General features: G+C 33.9%; 1 protein-coding gene across 1 annotated transcript in view; it reads right to left on the reverse strand.

The window, feature by feature from the left end:
- LOC149798873 (inositol 1,4,5-trisphosphate-gated calcium channel ITPR2-like) overlaps positions 1–27845 on the reverse strand; it is a 367714-nt gene that overhangs the window by 101455 nt on the left and 238414 nt on the right. Inside the window, exons 41-47 of the mRNA XM_089957788.1 lie at positions 24827–24931; positions 16147–16218; positions 11506–11635; positions 10996–11134; positions 5631–5783; positions 4257–4413; positions 844–941 (exon numbers count right to left, since the gene is read on the reverse strand). Coding sequence (XP_089813914.1) covers positions 844–941; positions 4257–4413; positions 5631–5783; positions 10996–11134; positions 11506–11635; positions 16147–16218; positions 24827–24931 — 854 coding nt within the window. The remainder of the gene's footprint in view (positions 1–843; positions 942–4256; positions 4414–5630; positions 5784–10995; positions 11135–11505; positions 11636–16146; positions 16219–24826; positions 24932–27845) is intronic.

Below are 27845 nucleotides of genomic sequence, written 5' to 3' on the forward strand. Positions count from 1 at the left end.
CTGAAATCCTCTATTGTCGTCTAGTAAATTATCATGGTCTAATTATCAAAAATATTGCCTGACTCCCTTTCATTGGCCAAACTGTCATATGTGGATGCTTATTTAGAGATTGTGCTTGAGCATTGTAAATAACACTCTGATCATACAATTTGTGAAATCTATTCAAGCCTGCAACTGAACAAATGTCAACTGTGCAGCAAGATCAAATAACCACCTTCTATTACTTGCCACTATACCATACTCATGGCTCAGCCAAAGAGTTGTCATGTGGGAAAACAAGTTATGGGATTTAGGTCAGTTATTTACAGGATGAGGCAGATCTCTGCTTGGCTCTGAAAAGTATATATATTCGCAGCTCGCTCAAAAGGATTGTCAACCTGAAAACAAAGCAAGTCCTGTCTTTTCAAGCACTAGGTAGAAAACCTGTATATGGCAAACAGGTACCCTATGGTTCATTCTATTACCTGGGTTATATCAAATTGCAGTTACCCATGTACCCATTGGCATCTTTACTTTCAAGCATTGAAATTTAGTAAAATAATCAGTTTCAAATGCACTCATTAATCACATTTTTGTTTAATTACATTTATCACTCATTTTGTCTTCTATATGTTACAGTAAAACCTGTCTTGAAAGACCACTGTTATGTGAGACTGCCTGTCTTGAGAGAACGTATTCTCAAAGCACAAATTTATTGATTATATAAAATTGTGACCTGTTATGAAAGACCACCTGTATTCAGAGACAATAATTTTTTGACACAAGAGGTGGTCTTTCAAGACAGGTTCTACTGCAATACAAATGCATTCATCATTTCTTTGCATTCATTCTGCATATCATTACCTCTCCCTGGTGGCAATGGCTGACAATTTCATCCTGTTCTTGATAGCGAAGAAGAATGTCTCCTCCCTGGTACCAGTGAAAAACTCAAGCATTGAGGTCTGCAACATAAATACGACAAAGATACCGACTCTACATAAACTCAGCAGCAACAGTTTCAAATTCTATCCATATTTATTGGTATTGTTTTGACATCAACATAAGGGAAGCAAAAAGTTAATTCCCACTTTTAATGACTTTTTCCTGTTAAATGCATACAAGATAATGAAATAAAACAAACAGCATTATTTTACTGCAAGAACAGGAGTTTTTTATCAGTTGCAGTTAATAAAGTCATGCCTACTCAAAGTCACAGATTTAATTGAAACCCTGTGTTATACTGACAACTGGAGTTTTAAGCTCTCCATATACCTGTTTACATTACCATACCAATTTTCTATCTTTATCCACCTTTAGGTGGATTACTCAACAGCATTCATTTTCAGGGACAATTTGCAGAGACATGCCTCAGTCAATGACCAAAGCCTTAGACTGAGTGAGGAATGTACCCATCAAGTTTCATTAATGTGCGAGCAATATTGTTGAAGAAATGAGAGAAATGCTGAACTTAGCATTTATTGTTGGTGCTATTTATTTTAGGACACTGCTGGAAAAACAATATCTATATCTTTACGTCTCACCTGTACATTGCAGGCAAGACAAATGATGAAGGCCCATTTACAATAACAACAATAAAGGTTACAGCCTAAATTGGAAGTTAAGAAATAATTTTAAAAAATTAGAGCCATTCATAATGACTGAACTGTTAAGGGTCCCAATCCCCATATCAAATTTGCTTGAAATGAAAACTAATTGCTGTTATGGTAATGCTTTAGGAACAAAATGTGAAAAGTAGCAAGCAAAGAGGGTGCACAACTCCACATTCTGTTGATACTGAATGGTGACAATTACTTTAATGGAGGTCTTGGAAAACTAAAGTTGTATTATAAATATGTTAATAATTCAAAACTCTATGGTAAAATTATGCTGCTGAAACCAAAGTTTGTAAGATGCTGATCATCAAAATTGATGCATGCTATATAAATGTCATTTCAGTTTTATATTCTGTATAAACATTCTGCTGTCCAAGCAAAAGTTTCAAAAGGATGGTTTGTTGTGCCACTTAGCATTACCATAAAACTTATTTGCACACTGTTCAAAAGAATGGTTTGTTGTGCCACTTAGCATTACCATAAAACTTATTTGTACACTGTTCAAAAGGATGGTTTGTTGTGCCACTTAGCATTACCATAAAACTTATTTGCACACTGTTCAAAAGGATGGTTTGTTGTGCCACTTAGCATTACCATAAAACTTATTTGCACACTGTTCAAAAGAATGGTTTGTTGTGCCACTTAGCATTACCATAAAACTTATTTGTACACTGTTCAAAAGGATGGTTTGTTGTGCCACTTAGCATTACCATAAAACTTATTTGCACACTGTTCAAAAGGATGGTTTGTTGTGCCACTTAGCATTACCATAAAACTTATTTGCACACTGTTCAAAAGGATGGTTTGTTGTGCCACTTAGCATTACCATAAAACTTATTTGTACACTGTTCAAAAGGATGGTTTGTTGTGCCACTTAGCATTACCATAAAACTTATTTGTACACTGTTCAAAAGAATGGTTTGTTGTGCCACTTAGCATTACCATAAAACTTATTCACACACTGTTCAAAAGGATGGCTTGTTGTGCCACTTAGCATTACCATAAAACTTATTCACACACTGTTACACCAGCTATTGTTAATGCTAGTGTAAACCTCATGAATAGGTCAGACCAAGCACTACTGCCTAGTATTGACTAAATAATTGTTAACTAAGTGCTGACAGTGAACATACTCAAGCCTAATGTCATAAATTGGGTTATATACTCAAATCTTTATGTCATAGGATGGGTATACTCAGTGCTTGATGTCAGAGGTTGGGTTATCTACTCAAAGTTTAATGTCATAGTTTGGGTTAGATCTCAAAGCGTGATGTCATAGGTTGGGTTACATACTCAAAGCTTAATGTCAGAGGTTGGGTTACATACTCAAAGTTTAATGTCATAGTTTGGGTTAGATCTCAAAGCGTGATGTCATAGGCTGGGTTACATACTCAAAGCTTAATGTCAGAGGTTGGGTTATCTACTCAAAGTTTAATGTCATAGTTTGGGTTAGATCTCAAAGTGTGATGTCATAGGCTGGGTTACATACTCAAAGCTTAATGTCATAGACTGGGTTAGATCTCCAAGCTTGATGTCATAGGCTGGGTTACATACTCAAAGCTTAATGTCATAGACTGGGTTAGATCTCAAAGCTTAATGTCAAAGGTTGGGTTACATACTCCAAGCTTGATGTCATAGGCTGGGTTACATACTCCAAGCTTAATGTCATAGGTTGGGTTACATACTCAAAGCTTAATGTCATAGACTGGGTTAGATCTCAGAGCTTGATGTCATAGGCTGGGTTACATACTCCAAGCTTAATGTCATAGGTCAGGTTTACATCCTCAAGACTTAATGTCATAGGTTTGTTACATACTCAAAGCTAAATGTCATAGACTGGGTTTACATACTCAGAGCTTAATGTCATAGATTGGGTTAGACACTCAAAGCTGAATGCCATAGGTTGGGTTACATACTCAAAACTTAATGTGATAGACTGGGTTACATACTCAAAGCTTAATGTCAGAGGTTGGGATATATACTCAAAACTTGATGTCATTGGTTGGGTTAGATATCAAAGTTTAATGTCATAGGTTCGGATATGGCGTCCTATATCTTTTATTCAGGAGATCTTTACTCATGATAAAACAGGAATGTGATACACAGCTGCATAGACTGGAGTGTTTTGGGGGCTTTTGACCGAAAAATTGGTTTACCTCCATATAGTTGTTTATGCTGGTATCCTGGTTTTCATGAAAACAAATGTACTCATATTTAGATTTCATTTGAGATTTTAGCTGATCCAGCATCTGATGCTATTTTTGCCATACCAAATTTCTGGTCATAGGTGCCAAATCATACCTCTGATTGAGGTAGGTATGTATAGAACAAAACAACAACATACAGGCCAAAAAAAGTTAAGAATTCATGGTGTTTGACTGATTCTTCCACTTTTAAAATAAAGTATTGTGAAAACATTAAATTTTAAAAGAAAAGAGCACTTGTTTTATAGTATAATTAGCATCAAACACACATACATCTTTGCAATTTTTTGCTCATAAAATAGCATAATAATAATCCTGCAGATTCATATGTTCACAAAGGTTGGCATATATTTTTAATTTATTTCTTGACAAGTGCACTCTGTGTGTAATTTTTTCCCCAAACCTATAATAAACTTTATATCAATAAAACCATACTAGCTAGATAATGTTAAAAACTGACCTGTACTTCTTCATTTCCATTAAAGAGAAGGGCAGCCAAAAAGGCAAGTAGTTCCTGGTAGATCTTGTCATGTGGACTGGACAGGTGATCCAGTACACTCTCAATGGTGCCAAAGCTGTTCAGGGCATTCTGAACTCCTTCTATCACCTTAAGATGCCTGGTAAAACAGCAAATTGTTGATAAAACTTTACAAAGTGGGATTCAAATTTAGAAAGACATATTACTGGAAACTGGAGTGTCATGACCTAAATAATTTATTACTTGACTACTGTGGGTTTTTTTAAATATTACCATCTCATAATTTTTTTATATATAACACCACATGGCATCATAACATCATACAAAGGAAGGGTGTAATGACCAAGGTATTCCAAATGCATTTTAAAGTCATGTCACTATATAAATAAACTATTTATCATCAGGCCATAAAAGAATCTTACATTTGTCTCATTTTAAATGACATTTATGAAATTTTTACAACAATTATAATCTTTTGCTCACCAAAACTTGATACAAATATGCCTGAAAACACACGAGAAGCAAGCCAACGGATAAATGAAAATCCCATACTTAACTCATAGCAACTCATTACAATGGATTTATTGGTTTTATTTCTTTTATAAAAACATAAATCTTATGCTTTTCTATCCTCTGAAAAGTTCAAAGAAAGAAAGAAAATATAAATTTATGCTCAGACTTTTACACAGCCAATAATACAGAAGATGTGTGACTTTCAAGAACACAACCCGTACAGAAATTTCTCATGGATTCCGTATGGAATACTTCAGGAATCCATATGGAAGAGATATGGACTGAAAAACTTATGGAATCAGACAATTTATTCCATATCAATTCCACAAGTACTTCACAGCAAGTGAAAATTCCATATGGAATAAAGTTGCAACTTTAATCCATAAGCACTTTTTTTCCATATGGAAAGCAGGCTTATGTATTATAGCATCATGGAAAATACTCTCTGAAGAATTAATAACCTAAACTATCTGATTAAAATAGAAATATTGGTGGGAGTTAGAGTACATGTATATGTCAGTGTAGCTGATGTGGAAGGATGCAGATATGCTCATATAAATTTGAAGAAACACATGTATGTCAGTTTTCTTTAATTTATTTCCACGGCTGTTTAAAAACAGACAAAGACATGACCAAAAAAGTAGAGAAAATGTAAACATGATCAGAAAATTAATATCTGGTAGTACAAGCATAGATGAATCTTTGGACTTAGAAAGTTTGGTGCAAGGTGGATTTTGGGCTTGATCTGATGTTTATTCTTGAAAGTACTTTTTTTGGCTTCCTATTAAAATATGCTCTATAAAAATCATATCATCAGCATTAAAAAAAATAACTGCTACTTACTCTGAACTGGCTTTGATGTCATTTTCAAAATCAGGTGGAAGCTTGACAATTTCATTGTGTAAAAGGCCACGTAACAACTGGAAACATTTTATATTAAGCTCAATCTGCTCCAGTCGTTGGTTTTCATTCAGCTGTGTCAAAGTCTTGGACAGCCTGGCAAAAAAATTACTGTTTGCTTTTACATGGTTAAGAATTTATATCTTCTGGATTTCCTGAAAATATTTGTATCAAACAAGAAATAGCCAATGCCTGCCTTAAAACTATCAAAAATGATTAGAAACACAGTGAGTTCATTTATTTTCTTGCATATAATTATGTGGTTATAGCATGAACATTGTGTGTCGGATTTGCACTAACCATGAAATCCACATCTCCTGGTATCCAAGGAACAGCAGTGCATGGACATGAATTCCAAAAATTGACACAAAATTCTATATTTATGAGTGCAATTTATAAGTTGGATCCAGTATCACGGCAGATCTGAGTCTATGTTTTTTTACTACTGATTACTCTTAACAAACTGCACAGATCCAGATCTACCGGTACATTATGCTGTTGGTCTTGACTTGTCAGGGAGTATATACATAACTGCAGCAAACCATGCCCCACTATTATCTCATGAAGCATATGTGCCATATTTTGATCTTTGTAAAATATATATACACAAATTTCTCTTTGAAATATATAATACACTCCTACCCACTTAAATCGACATAATTTATGTCAAGGCGCCTATGTCAACAAAAATACAAAGTCCAGGTCCTGTAGTCTACTACCACTACCAAATCTGTCATGCTTATGTCAATGATGAGATAAAAAATAACTGTACATGTCAAAAGAACATCTCGGTCCAAACTTGAACAAATTCTTTGTTTTCATATTGTTTATTTTGACTTTGCTAAACAATTATTTGATGTTGCTGTTGGGCTTTAATACTGTCGTCGCATTAACAAATGAGCACATGTTTGGTTCTCCAAAGTTCACAGCAACTTCAATAGTACACCTCTCCCTCGATAACTCCTGCACGAGGTCCACAAATATAGACCGCACTATAATTGAGGGGCACGAGTTACCGAGGAATCTCTAAAAATTGAAAAAATCCACTTAGACATTGACAAAACTACAGGGGGTGGGTGGGAGTTAGGGAACTGGGGCGTTTAATGACTGAATCCTTGTTTTACAATCATGTCGATAATATATGTTATTAACAAACTTTTTCTAATGAAATTGTTCATTAATCTATATAAATAACATTTATTTTCAAAATGTCCAACAAGTGAAAGATCGTTCCAACTGGTTTCAACAACCACCATGTGTATGCAAAAACATCTGTGTATTACTTAACTGCTTTTTGTTTTGCTGATTAGTATGGCTCCTGGAGTGGTATTTAATAGTATCCTGCCAAATCAGGAGTCAAAATAGCAGGCAACAACACTGTTGACACACCACCAAATAAGATTCCTTTTTTTTAAAACAAGCGACATTTATTTCATGAGACAATCATCTATATCAAAACTCAATTTTTGTATTGTTCAATTAGTATAATATTGATGTCGTGATTTCATTGGAAGTAACAGTGAAACTTCTTATCATCCTTAAGGATATCTCTAAGTGCAAGTTCAAGAATTCTCTGAAACTCGCTTGCCCACAATGGTCCGTATCTGTGAAATCAAGCTCTTTATTTTACAAAGAATTCATTTCACTTGGCTGCCTTGTTATGTTTGATCACAATTATGAATGAGTCAGTTAAAGTGGTTTATGTTACATACACAATAACATTTATAACAGTGTTCGATTGATCAAATGAAGTGAGTTCACCCAACATATGACTGGAGCTGCTAGATTTTAAGTTTGCAGAATTTGTGTGCCTTATAACTTTTCATTTATTCAACCTACTTTATTAGATTTAAAAGACATAATTAATGTGATAATACAAAGGAGGCCAGCTTTTAATTCAGTGCGACAATACAACAAACACTTATGCAAGTCAGTTATCAAAACAAGGTCGGCACTTAATTTGGTTCTCAGAGAAACGCTTGCGGACATAGCTGTTATGGTAGATTGACACATTTTATGTTTAAATACACACTGCAGTTATGATGATTACATTTAAGAGGAACTAAAAAATAGAATAAAAACACAAATTTCACTTAATAAAAATTATTTAATTGGCATTTAAGTATTAATGTACTGCCTACATTAGGCACAAGAGACATTTATATTGATCAAAATTTCCTTGAATATCTTTAATTAAGGAATACTGTCATTTGGAATCAAAATTTCCTTGAACATTTTTAATTACAGAATACTGTCATTTGGAATCAAAATTTAACCAGTTATGACTTCTTATTAAGAGTTGATAATTTCAAAATGTTGATTAAAATTTCCAAGTCTATCTACAGTTTTCAACCATAAAACGAACGATATATCAACGTTTCAGTTACCAATTTTGACTGTGATTTTCTTCAAGTTCAAGAAATTGGGATGAATTTTTTTGTATTTTCTGGTTTAAAATAGGGCGATCCACACCTGACCTTGCATTATAAACAGGTTCACAAGTGATCAGGGTGCGAGTTATCGAGAGAGTGGTGTACATGCACCCTTCACAAAAACAAGCCTGCTACAATTTTTGTATAAAAACAATGCACCATTCATAAAAAGTCAGCACCAAACTTGCATAAAAGCAATAAAATCTGACTTACATTTTCCAAGGTTATTGGTGCTTGGAACAAATTGATTGTGGTGTGCACATTTTGCTTTCTGTAGGATAATCTTAATTACATGTATTACTCAATTCTGGAATTTGTGAGTGTTTTATGTATGCCTAATTAATAGAAAACTTGGCAACAGGTTTTCATTTCCCTATGAGTAGCGTCTTTTCCTTGGTAGCTCATTAAAAAGTTTACAATTGTTGTCTCAGGCAATGAGGCAGATCAAAGAAAAAGACCAATTTATAAAGTAAATGTAGCAGGTAAATACTGTAGCAACAAAACATCCATGTGCTGCTGGCAACAATGCATATCATAGTTAATTGTTTAGTGACAGACGCTGGCTGACAGTGGATTATACAGTACATAAAATAAGACAACCATTTTTATTGACATGTTTCATACACTGTATATATTTTATATTGGGATGTAATTGATACCGGAATTTTCTAACATGTGACCTTTACCTAAATTCATGGATTTTTGATGTACATTTACTTTTCTCCACATATAATGGAATGTATAACACAAAGAAAGAAAAGAGGGAGCTGCCAATATACAAGTGTATTTCAAACTGTTTTTGACTTTTGTCTTCTCTTAATAAAAATTTCCATTTTTTCACAATGTAAATCCCACTGAAGATAAGTTAACTCTTTCTGATGAATTGAACTTGTATGCGCAAAAAAAATCTTTCAGTCCCCCATCCCTTATTTTGACAGCCTCTTATATTGACAGTATTACCTTGAGGCCCAAGGATGTTCAATAAATGGATAGTACTATAATAACCTTTTATTTACCATGTCCAAATCTTTAAACTATGCATCCACTATTGATGAATTATGATAAAAAATATTCTGGATTATTAAACATTTGTTCAGACTAATGAATAATAATAATGAAGATTTTAAACTAAATGCACTGAACCAATATCATGTATATCTATACTGTATGTTGTATATCTATACTGTATGTTTAATTTCTTTTATACTTGATTGCATATTGTAAGTGTCATTTTGTAAATAACAGATTAGCTAATTTTGTCTGTGACTGAAGATTATCTTTTTAGATAATTGTAGGTAAACATGTTTACCTGGATTGAATTCAGGACATTAGTTTTCCCCTCAGGCATTCATGGTCTACCTGATAATAGTCAGGACGAGTCACTAAAGTTTAAGAAAACAGACCTGACCTTATTTACATTTTGGAGTCATTTTCCATTAAGACGACAGAGTATTTTCAGAAAATGGTAGTTGTGACATAGGTCAAGATGGGAAGTATATAAAATTATTTACATCAGAATTACTCATTCTTATCATAACAGCTGAAGTGAAATCAGTATTTTAGCTGTGTTCAGTTTTGACAGGACTTGTTTATTTAAATCATACACTAGAATTACAAAGTGCTCATTGACTTTAGGACTAAATCATTATTTTGGAATTGTTGCAAATTCATTCAAGGACTTTCTGGATTATATCATTGTGTTATATCAAAATTGTTGGCACATTACTATGTTTAACCCATTACCTCATAGAGCATAGTGACAAAGTGCAGCGCGCTATAAATAGAACACCTGTTACCTAGCCAACCGCATACGCATAGGCATGCCTGTGAAATGTTAAGCAATGTAGTGTATGTTTCATTTAATAGCAATTTTAACCATTTTACATTTTTGGTACACATCTATTCTATGTGGAAAAATTTAAGAGTAAAGTCCGATTGTTATAGCTGTGTAATTATTTTTCATGGAAGAGTTTTTTATGTGCTTTAAATCTTGAGAGAACTTGTTCACCGTCATGTCAGTAAGGCCGCATGACCAACTGTAGCTGGCATTTCCCATACTCGAAATTTACATGTTTTTTGTCTGTGTCTACATCACTAAGTCATCTGAATTTGATAATTTATAAAAACTAATTGCTGCCTACATTAATATCAGAGCCTTTACCTAAGTTATTGAATCTTTCATAGTTGTGATTCTAATCGTGAAAACTTCGTAAGTACTGAATGAAATCCGCGATCCGCCATTTTGGAGAGTGGAGATTATGACCCAGTTACTTTAAATAGCAGATATGGACCAGCGCATAAACAGTGACCACGTGATCTGACGTAATTGTCATTCACAGAATTGAATGTAGTATCTAATAGGGGGGTTTTCCCCGAAGGTGGCGCTACGGAAACCAGCTAAAAATGGCTGATGTTTACAGCAGGCGTCAAAAGGCGCTTCCATGCGAATGGAGTAGAGGCGTAAAAAGGTGCTTCCATGCGAATGGAGTAGAGGCGTCCAAAGACGCTTGCATGAGGTAAAGGGTTAAGGTATTTAGGTACATCAGCACATTCAAGATTGGAATTCATTTGGAACACTACTGGAATTCAGTTAGAAAACTCTATGCTTTTGGCCCTGTGACTGAACTTATAGGACTATTTGGGATTCAATTCACAATACTGAAAGTTCTTTTTAAATTTTCACTTTTTATTCCAGGGTAATAAATTATTTGTTGAATTTTATTGCTGCTCTTTTCTGCTACTTAGTTTAAGACCACAGAGTTGCAACACCAAGAACCGTGACTGAGACCAAATACTATCAACAAAAATACAAATAAATTTGTTGTACCAATGAAATAAAATAATTTCAGAAATCAAGCTGGTAGAACACTTCTTACTTTAGCTGAAGCACAAGCTTCTCTGCCATTTTATACTTTTGTTTGAAGTCTTCTGCAACTGGGTCAATAAAACATCTGATGTGTTCTTGAAACTCTGCACCCAGTGGAAGTTCTTCATCTCCATCAATTTCAGAGTATGCTGAAATGGAAATGTTGAGCAGTTTAGTCTTAATTTTCACAAATGTATGTGGACAAATAGAATGCAAGATGGAAATGGCACTGAGATGAGGAAATCCCTTTCAAGGAGCTACAGGTAAATAACATTAATTAAGCACCAACACAAGCATTTGTACAAGAAGAACTGAACTGAGACAATATATTAACTCATTTGGTTATGGTCCTTCATGCAATGTATAATCAATTTTCAACAAAAACTGAAAAAGGTCGAGATAGTAGGTAGGACCATTTTGGAAAAAGTAAGGAAAAATTGAGAGTCAGCAGATAGGGACACTGTCTTGAGAGAGGTTTGCTGTAAAAGAATTCATAATGAATTAAAATTAATAAGCCTACGCTCTCTGCTTGGGAATCCGATTTGTGTCTGTACATCATTGACTCCACCATATGCAGCCTGCATGTTTTTGGTAAAGATGTGGAGCATTCTGTTGATTTCTTCCTCTGTACTGTGTGAATCCTCATATTCCTGTAATAATTGGCAGCAGAAATCAGACTAATCATTAGATCTACAATATACTGTAATAAATCTATTTAACTGCACATTTTAAATTTGTAAATTGAACAAATGGGTTGCACATATTAACATGTATATACAGTAAATGTATGGAAGGAAAAAAAAAACACATGGTAAAAATTACCCTTAACAGACAATACTTTCTGCTTGAAATGACCATGATTTCATATTCTACATTATCAATGTAATGTTAAAATAAAAAAGAAACTCAAAACAAACCGATATTTTATTCATGCAACTGTTGTTTATATAATTGAATGAGCAAAGTTGTTTAAAACTCCATTGATATAAACTTTTCTGAACTGGTTTAATGTCAGTAAATTTAGTTAAATTTTAGTAATAAATCACTACAACCTAATTCTCTCACTTTTACTAATTGCAAAATATTGTTGATCCATGATTTGTGAAATTTGTAGTTTGAAATTAAATGTGCAATTTCCAAATTAAAGAAATCTGAAATAAGTCCAGGTTCATAACCTTTAAAACCTGTGAATTATTTGATGAATTACAAAACTTAAATCTTTTTACTTTTTTGTGATTAGAAGCTAAACTAGCATTTTTCATATTTGTACCAAAAATATTTCCTTAACTGCTCTGCAATTAAGGTTGTGATGTCTCACACAAGTTTCTGCAAGCAATTGTTTGCAATCAATCCAAAAAATTAAATGTGAAATCCATACATGCCAACCCCTGGTGAGGAAAAAGTGTAATCCAAGTGGACAAAAAGGGTAATCCAAGTAGAAAAAGAGTAATCAACATATAACATGATACAAATTCAACAAGCATATGTACAAAATGATTTATTTACTCCTCTGGGGGTCATTTCACTAACACTGGCATAACTTACACACAAGTTAGGAACTTGTACAAAGTGAGAATTTCTTGAAATCTGATACATCGTTGCAACTTGCGCACCTGCTGCAATGTTTAATCCTGTGACTCTTTAGGAATAGGAGACATTTAGAAAGGTGTCCTTTGTAATGTAAACTTCCGACACGAATGACTGCTTCTCAGATGACAAAACCATCTTATCTGACAACCACAATAGTGGATTCCAAGGTTGATTCACGGTCCAGTAAATGGTTTTAGGGGAAAATTTAGTGCCTAAGAGACAAAATTATTACAAACTATCAGAAGCTTTATCCTAGAAAAATACAAACCTGAATATATGTGAGATGAGATCTCAGTGTTGGTCTCTGTATATCATCTCACACCAAATGTGTCAGTTGTAGAAAAATGTCTCTTGGAAAGTGATATCGTGACATTAAAGCTGCAATCATGCAAAGTATTCAGGACCTTTGTTCTGTCCCAGAACACACATTGGCATCATAAACTTTGTTCAATATTTTTATTTTGATTCAGTCCAAAGATGATAAAAGTGGGCATTTTATTCCTTGCACAAAAGGAATGCCAGCTAGGTGCCTGCCTTAAGTTTACAAGAGTATTTATGTTAATGCATAGTTTATGGAACGTTAGTGAAACTGGTAGATTCTGCTTAAGCAAGGTCGTTTGCATAACTTATGCCAGATGTATGTTACGCACTCTAGTGAAATGGGCACCTTGTCTTTTAACATCAATTACTGCTTCAAGTTTTCATACGCAGCACTTTTAGCTTTAAAATGCAATGCCCTCATGTGTTGCATTTCAAAACACTTTGTACAAGCTGAGACTATGAATGTTTTGCACACCAGTAGAAGTCTAAAAGCTGGGTTACTGAGCCTAGATCTGAACTCAGTTTTATTTTTGTTAACAATACTGAACAATCTCTCACAGTCAGCATTAGAATGGTAAAGAACCAATATTCCTTTCATAAACAGACAAAGATGAGGAAATTTATATCTTCCAGTTACTGTGTCTTTTAGCTAGGAAATAAGGTGCCATTGCACATCAACCCTGTCCGCATGAAGTATATTGTTAGGTAGAATGCCAGCTTGATACTTCAGATGTTCTCCTTCTAATTTATTGGTATCCTTTCAAGCAGCAAGGTGTGTCAAATGACAGGGACAACCTGTTGTGTACACTGATTAAGACAATTTTCAAAATATAGAATGCAACTCCTTTATGAATTCCAGTCATCACTGCTGCATTATTAGCTTAAAACTCCATACAGTTCTGCCAACTTATATCATGTTTATTCAAAGCATTATCAAGCAAATCAAAAATGTTTTCTCCAGTGGGAATCTACTGTTATTTCTGGTAATGAAAGATGAACAAGCTGACTTTGCCCTTTTCACTGTCAAAGTCTCTTACACAGACGGAGTACAACTTTTTGTCATAATCACTATTACCATCTGCTGCAATTCTAAACAGCCCAATTTGCATGAATTCCACAATTTTAAGCGAAGTGTCTTCAGCTAAAAACCGAACAACATTAGATGATTTTGCTCATGCACATACATATTTTCTGCAATATAGGAACCAGGAAACATCCATCTGAACAAAGGAAAAGGACCAACATTGTCTTCTACCACTAAGGATAGTACGTATTCTATTAAGAACTCGGCAAATAAAATTCAAGGTTTCTTTGATTTCAAGTGTTGTTCCACATAAAATTTACCACCATGAATAATATTAAAACTCTTTACACAAAGCCATGGGTGTGAAGCTGCCCTAGAATGGAACATTGTATTATGTGATTTATGTATTAATCTTTGAAATGGTTTTCATCTTTTTCTAATCCATCTGTGAAATTATCTGAAATCACTTTTGTTTTAACACATGCATCAACTAGAATAAATCTGACGACTTTTAGTGCCAAATACCTAAACTAGTTATGTGCCAAATATGAATTGAAACAAAGAATCTGTGAGCAAAGATTAAAAATTAGAAAACCAGTCTACAGTACATGCCCTTCTGGGCACATGCGACATAAATGCAATCAATCAATCCAGACAGCTATTATTCATGAAATAGTTTGATTTTTCAGTGAATCCATAATTTAGCAGAGAAATCAATTATTCATGACATGGGTTGATTTTCAGTGAATTCATAATAACTATACAGTTATTACAGCCATCTCAATTATGAATTTACTGCTAAATGAACCTATTTCATGAATAATAACCACCTCTTCTAAATTATTTATTACAATCAGTCACAGAAGTTCTAAATTTATTATCGACACATCTGAGTAACCGCTCTGTTTCAACAATGGAGAATGAATTTGAATGAGTTAATTATGTACTAACACTGATGAATGTAATGGGTTCCCAAGCAGGTAGATGTAATTCCTATACTTACTGGTCATTTTCTTACATAATGATTTCCTAGAATCATTTATTTATGCACGAACACTGATGTATGTAATTAATTCCCAAGCAAGTAGACATAATTGCTATACCTAATGGTCAATTTCTTACAAAAAGAGTTTAATATTATTTTTGTATGGCAAAGCATTTGATTGCTGTAACTAATATATATATATATATATATATATATATATATATATATATATATATATATATATATATAGACACACATACAAAATTCAAAAATTGCAATGTTAATCCATGATAATACCATCTGAAGAACATAATTTGTTGCATACAGATAATGAATAGAGGATTTCCAGCGGATAATGATTAAATATTGACTTTATGATATTAGTTCAATAACGTATTGCTTTTACGAGCCTTGCCAAGCAAAAACTGGACAGTCTTCAGAGAGTTTAATAAATGTAATATTACATCATTACCCATTTGAAATTCTGTTTATTACACAGTTTTTATTTTAATGGAAATAGTTTTGTGAGGAAGAAGAAATATTTTCTTTCATGCTGACTGAAGTGCTGCACATTTCATTTGTTGCATGTAAAAATAGTCCTACATGCTAGTTAAAATAATAATGCACAGTTCTGTAACTGGTAACATTTAAAAGTATATTTTTTTACAAACAATAATTGAAAAAGCAACTTTTATTTGAAATTAGTAGAACAGTAAACAAGATTTTCATTCACACACTATATGTAAAGTGTAACAACTAAGTGATAAATGTAATTATAAAATAATTCAGCATTTTCATTTGTTCCTGGCAAACTATTTGAATAATACCTTGAATTATTTGAAATGTCATTACACTGCTAAAAAAACTAATTTTTTTTCTCATAGAATAACATGCTCTGCCATGCAAGATTTTAACTAATGCTGAGAATTTTTAAAAATATTTTTATGTTTCACTGTTTTCTTTTATTCAAATAAAATGTCAGTTTATTCCAAATGAATGGGATTATCTTAAAATTATGGGAATTGTAATGTACAAAAAGCCAGTCAAGTGCAGATATCATGCAAACTCACTCAAATAATTGTAATGTACAAAAAGCCAGTCAAGTGCAGATATCATGCAAACTCACTCAAATAATTGTAATGTACAAAAAGCCAGTCAAGTGCAGATATCATGCAAACTCACTCAAATAGTTGTATTTAATACCGTATTGTAACCATTCAACAGATCTGACTATATATTACCTTTCTGGCATCACTGCGGACATCATAACTGGTAACTCCGTGTCCATACTGATCCTGGAATGCCTCCATTTCCTGCAACACACCAAAACCATCTTACAATCAGTTGTCTCTCCCATATACATCAAAACTGGTCATTCATCACCAATCAGTAATATATTTCCTACAGATTTGTGTCAAAGCTAAGAAAGTCAATTAATTTTGAAAATCTTGGCTGTACAAAAAATGCTTTTCTTATATAGTCATGAAGATCCGATAACTTTCAAGAGTTTCAGAACATCTCTTAGCCATTGCATACAAGTTTAAATTTTAAGTTGAACTTTATTTTAAGCTAATTATTCAACAAGTTAGAAAAGCTTAATGCTAATGAAGTCTTTACTGATGGCATTATATTGTCTTTTGAGTGGTAAGAAACTGAATTTTTTTGTAAAACATGTTTCTTCAATATTGATTTAATCATAATACCTTAGGAGAACTACTACCACCTCGCAAATCCAGCTCTCCCAGGCTAAGAACTTTTAGCTCAAATGCTGAAAGTTATCTGCCCACCTGGGTGGGCAGAATGATCTCTCAATTTGCACAGGGCATTGGCACCAAATCCATGCTCTCTAAATGGATGTAATGCTGGGGAGGATGGGAGGAAGTATGTGATTGGGTAAATATTATTGAAGAAACATTTTACTATCAAAAATTGGTTTCTTCTTCAAATACATTACCCAATCATAATGCCTTATGATATTAGGTATGAGGTGGAAGTAGATACATCCCTTTACCCTGGAGAGACCATCTCTGGTCCCCCAAGGTATGTGAGACAGCTTATTGATTACCACACTGGAAAAGACTCCATCTGTTGGAAGTGACTTCAAAACAACAAAAATTCCCCTCCCACAAATCCAGTGAAACTTGTGAAGACACATCTGTATGAAGCTGTCAAACAATCTGGAAAGGTAACCTTTGTACCATGAATAAAGGTTCTTCCCGATTGACATTAACCTTTTACCATGAAGATCTCTGATTTCCAACCTAGGGAACAGTTTCACTCACATCCAATCAGTGTCCTAACTCCATGAGCCAATGTGCAAAGCAAATTCATTGGTGTGGTTTAGGCAGGACAGAGAGCCCCTTTCATTCAGGATGAAAATGTCTGTACATGTGTACTAATATAACATCCTTCCCCTCTTGAAAATAAAACGAGGCATGATCTTCCTAGATGTAATGGCTGGATATTCTTGAAATACCACTTCAGAGTTTGCACAGTACTTGAGATGAAGTGTCTAGAATAGATGGGAATTATGACCAATATCTGATTCCTCACGAATGGAATCCAGTTCATGGCAACATAAGGCAGGGGCATCATGAGCAATACTGATCCATCATGTTGGAACTGCAAGTAGATGGGTCCACCAATAAGAAATGTGCTGCTTCTTTTGTGTGCTGACTCAAAATTTCTAATGAGCTGAAATTCTGTTTATTTTCTTATGATAGTTTTTGGATATGTTCTGTATATGCTAATTTATTGTATATGTCACCTTGTGAAAATTCACAAAGATAGCATTTTTTTTTCGTCATTTAGATATTTTCAAAAACAAACAATTTCAACAAATGAGTCACATCTTTTACAAACAAATGAACAGTCACTGGAAAACTGTCTTTTGTAACATTTCCTGCAGTGTCTAAATAAAAGTAGTGCATCCAGGTGTTATATTTGTTGCAGCAAACCATATTGTCATACAAATTTGGCAGTCAACACATTCCTTGACAATCTGTTTCAATGACAAATATTGTGTATTTCTTATTCAGGCCAAGCTTTTGGCATTCTGATGTACTCTTAAGCTTTGGAAATGGAGTCATCTGATATTTTTCAATATACTTGAGAAGGTGAGGTCTCATGGCACATTGTAAATTTACATCGCCAACATATCCATTATAACAAAATTCTGTGATGCTGGCTGTGGTATAAAGTCCGCAGTCAACACCAATGGACTGCTGTTTGAGGTGTGGAATTTTAATATCTAAACTGTTATGCATGATAACTGGATCTGTGTAGAAGAACTCAAAATTGTTCTTGTATTTTTACTGTTAAATATGTAAATGTTGTTGTTTTGTCTTTTATTTAAAAGACCCAGTGGTCATGACCTGTAAGATGGATTTGTTGTTGTTGTTGTAGGGTTTAACGCCATTTTTCAGCACAAGATAGGCTATATATGGCGGCCAGTATTAATGGTGGAGGAAGAACCCGGGAAAAGCCCGGAAAGAACCACCGACCCACGAGAAGCTACTGGCAAGCTTTCTCACATACCCAAATTGGCTGAATCTGAGACTCGAACCCACGCAGACAGAGGTGAGATGGCAGTGATCCGTAACGGAGAGCGCTTTAGACCACTCGGCCACTCGGGGTAAGATGGATTTGTACACTAGGTGGCTACAGGTTTAAATTAAAGTGAATATTCCCATTTGTTGTTCATTAAAATTGGTGCATATCCAGTATCCTGAAAGACATCGATATGAGGAAACTTGAGCTTTAACAGAGGTTGAGCAAAACTGATTGTTTCGCAGCAACGTTTAAATTGTCACTTTTGTGTTTGAAAAACAATGTAGAATTTTGGAAACTGGCCCAGATTCTTTTCTTGGCTTTCAAATTGGGAGAATTCAGAAAACATGGTAAAGGATAACTTTTTGAAGATTTTGTAACTGAAGTATTTGAGTGGTTTTGCTGCAATGGTATATTTCTGTACAGAGAGTGGCAATTCTGGAAGCAGCCATGAGAGAACTTTCCAGTGATTTTGGAACATTGCAATGAGGTGTAGAAATGCAGCTGGACTGCTTAATTGGTGACACTGGTGTTTGTGGTACATTTCCAGCAAAGCTGTTTTGAAGAGGGCTCTTGAACTTGATTTTCTTCTTTGAATATCGAAACAGTTATTTGCACTGCCTCTTGATAATGGAGCTAGGTGTTTTCAACATGTCGTTGTTTGCTGAAGATATGAAAGAGGCTTGTTTTGCTGCAGAATCCGGTACTTGTATTAGGGAAATGTCATTTCTGTCACATGGTCGTGGTTGTTTTGCTAGCTTTCTTCTCAAGACGTTCCCTAGTGTTCTTGCAAAGTTAAGTTTAAAAACCATGTCTCTGTTATATTGTTGATGCCAATGCTCAGCCTAGCAGCCACGATGTGGCAACATGTGCCAAGAGATAGATAGAAGCAGGTTTTCTTTTGATGTCACTGAATAGCATACTAGTTACCCTAGAACCTTCCACTATGAAGGACCCAGCTTCAGGAACATGGTCATTTTTTTTCTCATATACCACTGTGAGAGCAAGTTATGTGGAGAAGTGTGTTGATTCTGGCTTTATCATGGTTGCATTTGTATTAGTCTCAGTGTCAGGGTTACTTCTTTGTTGTTGTGTTTGTCCCCATTTAACATTTCCATTTTAATTTGATGTCTTTGGCTCACATACATTCTGGGTATGTGCACTTCTTCTCTATCAGACCGCTGTGGTGGGCTAAGTAGTTAGAGTGTCTGCCTTCAATGTGGGAAGTCAGGGGGTTCAAACTGCAGGTGAGTCATACCAAAGACAATGGAACAAGCAGCTGCCTCGCTTGGCACTCAGCATTAAGAGGTTAGTGTTAGGACTGGTTGACCTGGTGTCAGGATAATGTGACTGGGTGGGACATCATGCTACATGTCTGCAGCATGATGCCCCAGTGCTAGATATCTCTATAACCTGCCACACTGAAAACATCGTAGCAATATGACTGAAATTTTTTAAAAACTATGTTAAAAATCCAAATCACACACACATACTTCTCTTTATCGAGTGAAGTAATTTTAGCCTGTAATTTATAACAACACAAAATCCATGTGGAAGTTTGTGAACACAGTAGTTTTGCATTTAGATGCAAGTCAGAACAACACTGTCATGGGGTACTTCTTCCAGTCAATAAGGTCACTGTGTTCATACCTTCCAAATGTTATTTGTAACACCAGCGTATGGGTTGTAGACTTCAGTATCTTTTAGTACCCAACAGCATGCATGTTGTATTGGGTATTATCTTTTAAATAGATTTAAAAATAATCAAGAAAAAGTGCGATGAACAGAAAATCTGTTGTACAGATCTTTAAAGTCCTTTACCTGACTTGAATATTCAGTGTTGTCTTCCATTTTAGCACATTGGTCTTTAAGCCAGTATTTAATGTCTTTTTTATATGGTTCCAACAGTGCATAAATTTGGCTTGACATAGGTTACCTAGAATGGCATTATTGATAGCTTGTTTGCAGTTTGTGACAATAACAGGATTGGTTTTCTTTAAGTTTGTAACTAATCATGCCACTGTTTTCCAAAACTTGTTGTGAACTATGTTGCTCTTGCGGTCATGAATCAGGAAATCTTCTGGGATTGTTACTAATGCCTGCTGGGATTGTTACTGTTGCCTGCTGGGATTATTATTGTTATGCTACATTGGAAAGCACGTGCTTGAAAACATGTACAGAAACATAAAACTCACCTATGTTAAACATTATATCATACAACAAGAGCACAGATTCATTGGATTTCACGATTAAAACTTTGTTTAGTTTTGACAAAATGTGGGTAAATAGTTATGTCATGAAACACACCTTCAGAGTGACGTGCCAATTGTAAGGTACTATAAATTTCATCATGTGAGAGTTGTTGATTTTTGTTATAAAGATGTCATATGTTTTTTTACTTGTTTGGCATTTCTTGGGTTCATCACACCTTGGTATACTTTGTTTGCCATCTGCTTGTAAAATGTTACTCGGGTGTTGTGTAGAAGTCTTTTGTTTCCTTGTTTGTAGAAATGAAGGCAGTGTTATTCTGTATTCAGTCAGGTTATCTTTTCCATTGTTGCCATGTGGTCTTTGAAAATGTAACGACTGATCTCTAATGTAATGAACTAATGTTAAATCAATGTCTTTGATCATGTAGCTCTTTGTTGAAACTGGTCGGTACCTTTAGAGTCACCTTAGATTGCAGTATCAAGCAAATAATGATGGATTCTTAAGAGGAATATAATTGTCACCTTTTATTGACCCACATATATATAATCATCGCAAGCCCAGTCTTGCATTTTTAATTTATCATCTCCAGAGTGTAGAAGGTACACTTTTCCACCTTTGGGTCTATGTGATTGAATGGTTAAGATCTTATCTTGGTATCAATCATTTAATATTGAATTGACCAGTAATATTTTGGCAGATGTCATATAAACAATAAAGTTGCGAATAGCACCACCACCAACAACATGTCTAGTGTATTTATTCATGATTGAATAGACTTTGGTTAAAGACAATTAGTGTTAAATTTTAAAAGAATAATTTATTTTTCATTTAAAATGTGTAAATGCGCATACATGACCAACGTGACTTGTACTATAGATTTCAACCAACTGAAAAAGTTAAACTGAAGTCATTTAGAACAATAACAAAAGGAATAACTGGAAACATCTGATGAAAACTATGGCTTCAAAACTGTGGACAATAGCATTTTATTTTTTGCCAAAAAATGGCAATAAGCCCAAGCTTAAAAGCATTCTTAATTATTCAGTGGGTAATTATAATGGCTGTTTGATCTTGGCATTTCAGTAGTTGCAACACAACCTTGGGTGTGTAGAACCATATATAAATAAATGCATTATCACCTTTATGTTTAATTCCCTAAATATTTATTAATTTAAAAAAAAATAACCCCAAAGACTGAAATTTTCATCAAATTTAAAAAATTCCAACTTTATCCCACCTGTTAGTTTTCATGAAATGAAACATGATATTCTTATCTTTAACATCACACATTTTAGTCCCAAGAAAACATATTTTCCAGGCAAAATACAAAAAAGAAAATATTCGTAAAAATATATATTTTTTCTTAAATATTACATATTTAACAGTAATCCTAATAAATATAATATTGTTTTATGATTAATTACCAGTACATATAACACACACATATCAAGTGTCTTGAGGGATATATCGAGTGGTTCTGGACTTTTGCCAATGAGAGCTGGATGGGTGGATGGACTGATGGAAATCTATAAGGACTGAAACTAAATAATTTTTATCGGCCAGACTATTATCTACAATTATACTAGTATAAAGTTTAATTAATTGAAAGATTTTGGAGCTTTGGTCTAAAACAAAAATGTTAATGATGGATGGATGGATAAACAGACAGACAGACAAAAGCATTAAAATAATGAAACTGAAGAACTGTGAATATTAAAAGGTATATCCACACCACTAAGTCTGACAAACACACCAAATTTAAGGGGTAACATGAACAGTTTTGGAGTTTTGCTCCCAAAAAAGTGTAGACAATGAATGGATAACTAAGAACTATGAATAGCAACGGACATATTAATACAAAAATATCTGATTTTAGTACTTTCAGAAGCTGCATAATATATATATATATATATATATATATATATATATATATAATATTCTGAATATAATTTTTATAATTGTGCATAACTATGATGGAACATTCTGTTTAGTAATACATTAACACATGAATCTGACCAACAAATCAAAACTATTTCAGACTGGACTTTTATCTCATTTCATGTTGTGTACGTAATGATTGCATAGTTTAAACAGTTAATACATGTTTTGGACAACCATGATGAAGATCTGATAGCAAAATATTTCAACTCTGAAAGGGACTAAAGTCACTAAAGCAGAATCTTTGCTATAAAATATATTTAAGAAACCCATAATGTCAATGAAAATGGCCTAATGATATTTTCCACTTTGATTTGAACTCTGAATCTGGATATTCCAAAATGTACTAGATGATATCACATGTACACAGATATGTATGTATGAGACTTCAAATCATTACTGTAACAGTTGAAACCAATATTATGTTACAGATCAGATATATGGTGGAATGAATATTCACCCGAAATAGAAGTTGTTGTTGTTGTTGTTATAGGGTTTAACGCCATTCTCCAGCACAAGATAGGCTATACATGGCGGCCAGTATTAATGGTGGAGGAAGAACCGGGAAAACCCCGGAAAGAACCACCGACCCACCCCGAAATAGAAGTAGTTCATTACAGATATTCACCCAATATAGAAGTAATTCATTACAGATATTCACCCGAAATAGAATTCATTACGGATATTCACCTGAAATAGAAGTAATTCATTGCAGATATTCACCCAAAAGAGAAGTAATTCATTACAGGTTTTGTAAAAGATATCTTTATGTACCAAATACTGTGAATAATTATGTTAGTCTTGGTGAATGTGATTTGAGTATATACCGACAAGCACATATCCTTTCCGATGTTATATTATGTTAATAAAACTGGATGATGTCAGGCAAAAGCACATGGGCCAGTAGAGTTGTATTCTCTCATGGTTTTTGTTCAGCATGGCTAGCACAAGAAATGAGTGTTCTAAATATGTTCAAATGTCTATTTGATTCCCTTTTACAGATCTGCTCAAATAAAAAAGGTTATTCTACAAAATTTGTTTATTATAGTCAGTACAAGTTGTTATTGGATACTGATAAACATTAAACATTAGATCTACCTTTCATTTTCAGAAAAGCATTTGTTTCTTTGATGTTCTAAACATGATTTAACAACTGAAGACACACTAAAATTGAAAGAGATCAACAAGTTTGCAAACTGTCTTAAAGAAAACTTCAAATGCATAGAAGACGAGTATCATTTTGTATGTAGATGTACATCTTATACTATTTTCAGATGGAAATATCTGAAGGAGATGCATAATATCAACCGATCAGTTAAATTTACAAATTTAATGTCCTCTCAGTAAATAAGCCTTACTATTAAATATTTATGTGTGAAATATAGAGACCTATTGGTGCAATAATTTTCATATTTGTTTCAACTCCTATATTTTCTCATCTGAAAAATATAAGATTCCCATTATGCCACGTGACATTTGATTGTGTGTGCCTACAATCTTGGATAATGAAATTTGACCAGACGCCATTTGCACTCCCTGAAGTTATTTCCCCTTCCTTCCTTGGCAAGGACAAAAACCCATTGTGATGCATTGCTGAATTGGACTTGCATTGTTTTCAGATAGGGTCAATTAGTTTACAAAATCACAAAATATAATTTACTGGGACTGATTATGTCAACCCAATCCTACCATTTTCTAAAGTCACGTATATTTATATGATTGGGCTAGGAAAGTGAGGTAATTTACAGAACAGAGGTGGGGGTGAGTGTGTTGTGCAGAAGAGTGTGTTTAATCTTCTAAACTTTGATTCTGGAGCAAATTTGGTATGCAATAAAAAGAAACTTTTCTTTTCCTACATTAATACCGGATATATTTCATCTTGTGGAACCAAACTTATATATTTTAACTCATGGCTTCACCAGTTGTTAAAATATCATGTTTTTGGTACCACATAATGAAATATCCAGTATTAATGTAGGAAAAGAAAATATGATCTATTTACAAATGTTTCAAAACTTATGTATTTTGATATTAAACTAAGAGATGAGCTGTTAAAAAGAATCAATATCAACATGTAAGCAAGCATATTTTACTATACTGTTTATGGTGCACTGTGAATTATACTCTGTTTATTATGTTATGTTTTATGGGCTGAAGGCCTAAAGTACTGAATAAATGTTCTCTTTTGCTCAGTTCTGCAAGTTTTTTTTCTAAACAACTAACCTCAGTTGGGAGGGTGGTGGAGGAGAAGAGTGTGCGCATACATTTGATTAGTTTTTTCATCTGAGACTCGATGCCAATTAGGGGTGCTATGACCTCCAGGAAACTCTGAAATACAAATGATAGTTTATAGAAATAGAAAATTCTGAAACCAAAATGATGATTATGTAGTATCACTAACCATATAATTAATTAATACCCACACAGAAAATTGATTAAAGTAACAAGATAAAGAGCAACAATGATGGAAGTATTGTAAATTTAGCAGTGAAACATATACACATGCTAATATTTCAGTAAAATTTTGATTATTGGAGAACTATTTTCATGACAAACTTTTACAAGTCATTCCAGCTGATGTGATAAGCCTTAAAACAACACATTCTTCCATGTATTTTCAAAATACAAAGTTAACATTTTTTTAGCAGCAAATTATGATCTGTAAACCCAACACCCAGAACTATGTCCTCTGACATATATTTAGAAACTAGACATTAAAAGAAGTCTTCTGGTGAAAACCCCATGTAAATATCACTTTCCATTCAGCTATAACAAGATTTTAAGACAGTGACTCATAGTAGCAGCTATATTGGACATCAGCTCAGTCCCATTATCATTTAGGACCAACTAGATATCATAAGATGTCATTCAGTGAAATTCTTATGTTGATGTTACTATCCAATTAGGAGGAGTAGCAATAACAAGATTTTCAAGAGGACCACTGTGGTCACCATATTGGATGTCTGTGCAGCACCACTTTGGACCAAGGGATGAATGTCTGTGCAGCACCCCTTTGGACCAAGGGATGAAAGTCTGTGAAGCACCCCTTTAGACCAAGGGATGAATGTCTGTGCAGCACCCATTTGGACCAAGGGATGAATGTCTGTGTGGCACCCCTTTGGACCAAGGGATGAATGTCTGTGCAGCACCCCTTTGGACCAAGGGATGAATGACTGCGCAGCACCTCTTTGGACCAAGGGATGAATGTCTGTGCAGCACCCCTTTGGACCATGGGATGAGTGTCTGTGCAGTACCATTTTGGACCAAGGGATGAATGTCTGTGTAAAGTTTCATGGCAATCCTCCAAGTAGTTTAGGAGGAGCAGTTATAACAAACTCGTGCTAACAGATGGATGGATGATGGAAAACAGACCAAGACATAAGCTCTGCTGGTTTATGAACTACAGAACAAATAGTAAAACTGAATTAATTTTCTGGTCATGTTCAAGTACAATATTTTTGCCCACAAACTAAATAAAAAATACACAGATTTAAGAACATGCTACAACAAAAACAATTACATGCTAGTTTGTGCAACTTCAATACCACTTATCCAGACCCAGTTACTTTGTGGAAAATTTCTCCAAAAATGTCTGCGACCAGAACAGTTTTCAGCCCTGAAAAGTATGTAAGTACTTCCAAAAAAAGAAGGAGCCTGACATCATAAACTTGATTTATCCTTCAGCCTCTGAAAATTATTCTTTATTAGCAATCAGATTTACAACCCCAAGTATAAATAATGCCCAACTGACACTTGCGGTGAAGTCCAAGATGGAAATTTGATCTGAATATACCTAATATGTGGCAGTTTATGTAGGAAAAACAAAACAAAATACAGTCTAGGTTTCATTAGACTTAATGAAAATGATGGAAGCAAGAAAACCAACCTCAATTATAACCTATAAAACACTTTTTTGGGAGGCTTTGAAAAGTACAGAATAATGTTGAAGGATAAGATTTAACACTAAATTTGTAAGGAAAAAAAAAACTTTTTTTAACAAAAATTGGAGAAGGGTATGAATATAGTGGAGTTTTATGGCACCTCTGCAGAATGGTAGCTATATGGTGTCAACTAAAGGTAAAGTCTAGCAAAATGTAAAAATGAAAACGAAAACTTTAGTAAAATAACCCTTGGAAAATAAATATAAGCATGAAGTACAACAATATAAAACATAAAATGTATAAATTCTAAAATCCTGTAAGATGTATACAATATTAAAGATACAAGTAACACATAAAAAATCCTTAAACCATATCATCAAAATGTATAATATAAACCACATTCCCTTCTACGGTCCAAGATTTTTTAAGGTGGTACATCTTTACAAAATTTCTTCCTCGAGTTTGTAATAATTCCAGTGAGGGAAAGGTGAACAATGAATGTATAATACTAAAACTGAAGCAGCAGCAAATCCAGAACAAACATGTGCCCATTATCTCACAGATCAATTTATTAAATACATAAATATTTTCTTATTATTTTATTTACAATTAATAACAAGATGTTAATTGCTTATTATAAGAAATTTCAACAACAGTTTTTGGTTATGTTAATTATTTTAGGGAAAAATATCATGCATGGGACAAATAAACATTTCCAAAAGATATATATTATAAAAGATTTATAATTTGCCCCCCAATTGAGAATCAAACCTGGGTCCCTGAGCTATGACAACCATTGTCTTGCCTGCATGCTCCAATCCATAAGGCTTCCATGAATTTCAGTGACAAGATGAATACACCGAATGTAAGCGATGTTTGTTGTAAGATAAACCATAATTTTATAGACAAGCTTTATTTTCCTGTGCCATGATTAGAGGCCAGGCTCTCTTTTATTTCATTGGCTCATACTTGGACAAAATATTTCAACACTCATCTTCTGTAATTTATTACCAGTTCCCATATATAACTGCTTATCAGTCGAGTCCAAATGAAAACAATATAGACCCTGATCTGCCAATGTATAATGTACCAACATGTTAGGATCTGAATCTATGTAGTTTGCAGTTGTATACAACTTATAAGCAAGTACATACTGTTGTGTATATTTGATTTAATTATATCTATTTCAATTTAATTGTCAGTTTTAATTTTTTTATATATTTTTCATTACATGATATTGTAATGTAAATTTATTCAGCAGAGATGATACTTATTTTAGAAAATAGTTTGACCTTGACTGTTAGTTTATAAACACCAGGTGTTGACCTAAATCCTGACCATGTTTCAGAATTTGTAGCAAC

Source organism: Sinohyriopsis cumingii, chromosome 5 (genome assembly GCF_028554795.1).
Source record: "Sinohyriopsis cumingii isolate HCF-2022 chromosome 5, ASM2855479v2, whole genome shotgun sequence".
Lineage (NCBI taxonomy): Eukaryota > Metazoa > Mollusca > Bivalvia > Unionida > Unionidae > Sinohyriopsis > Sinohyriopsis cumingii.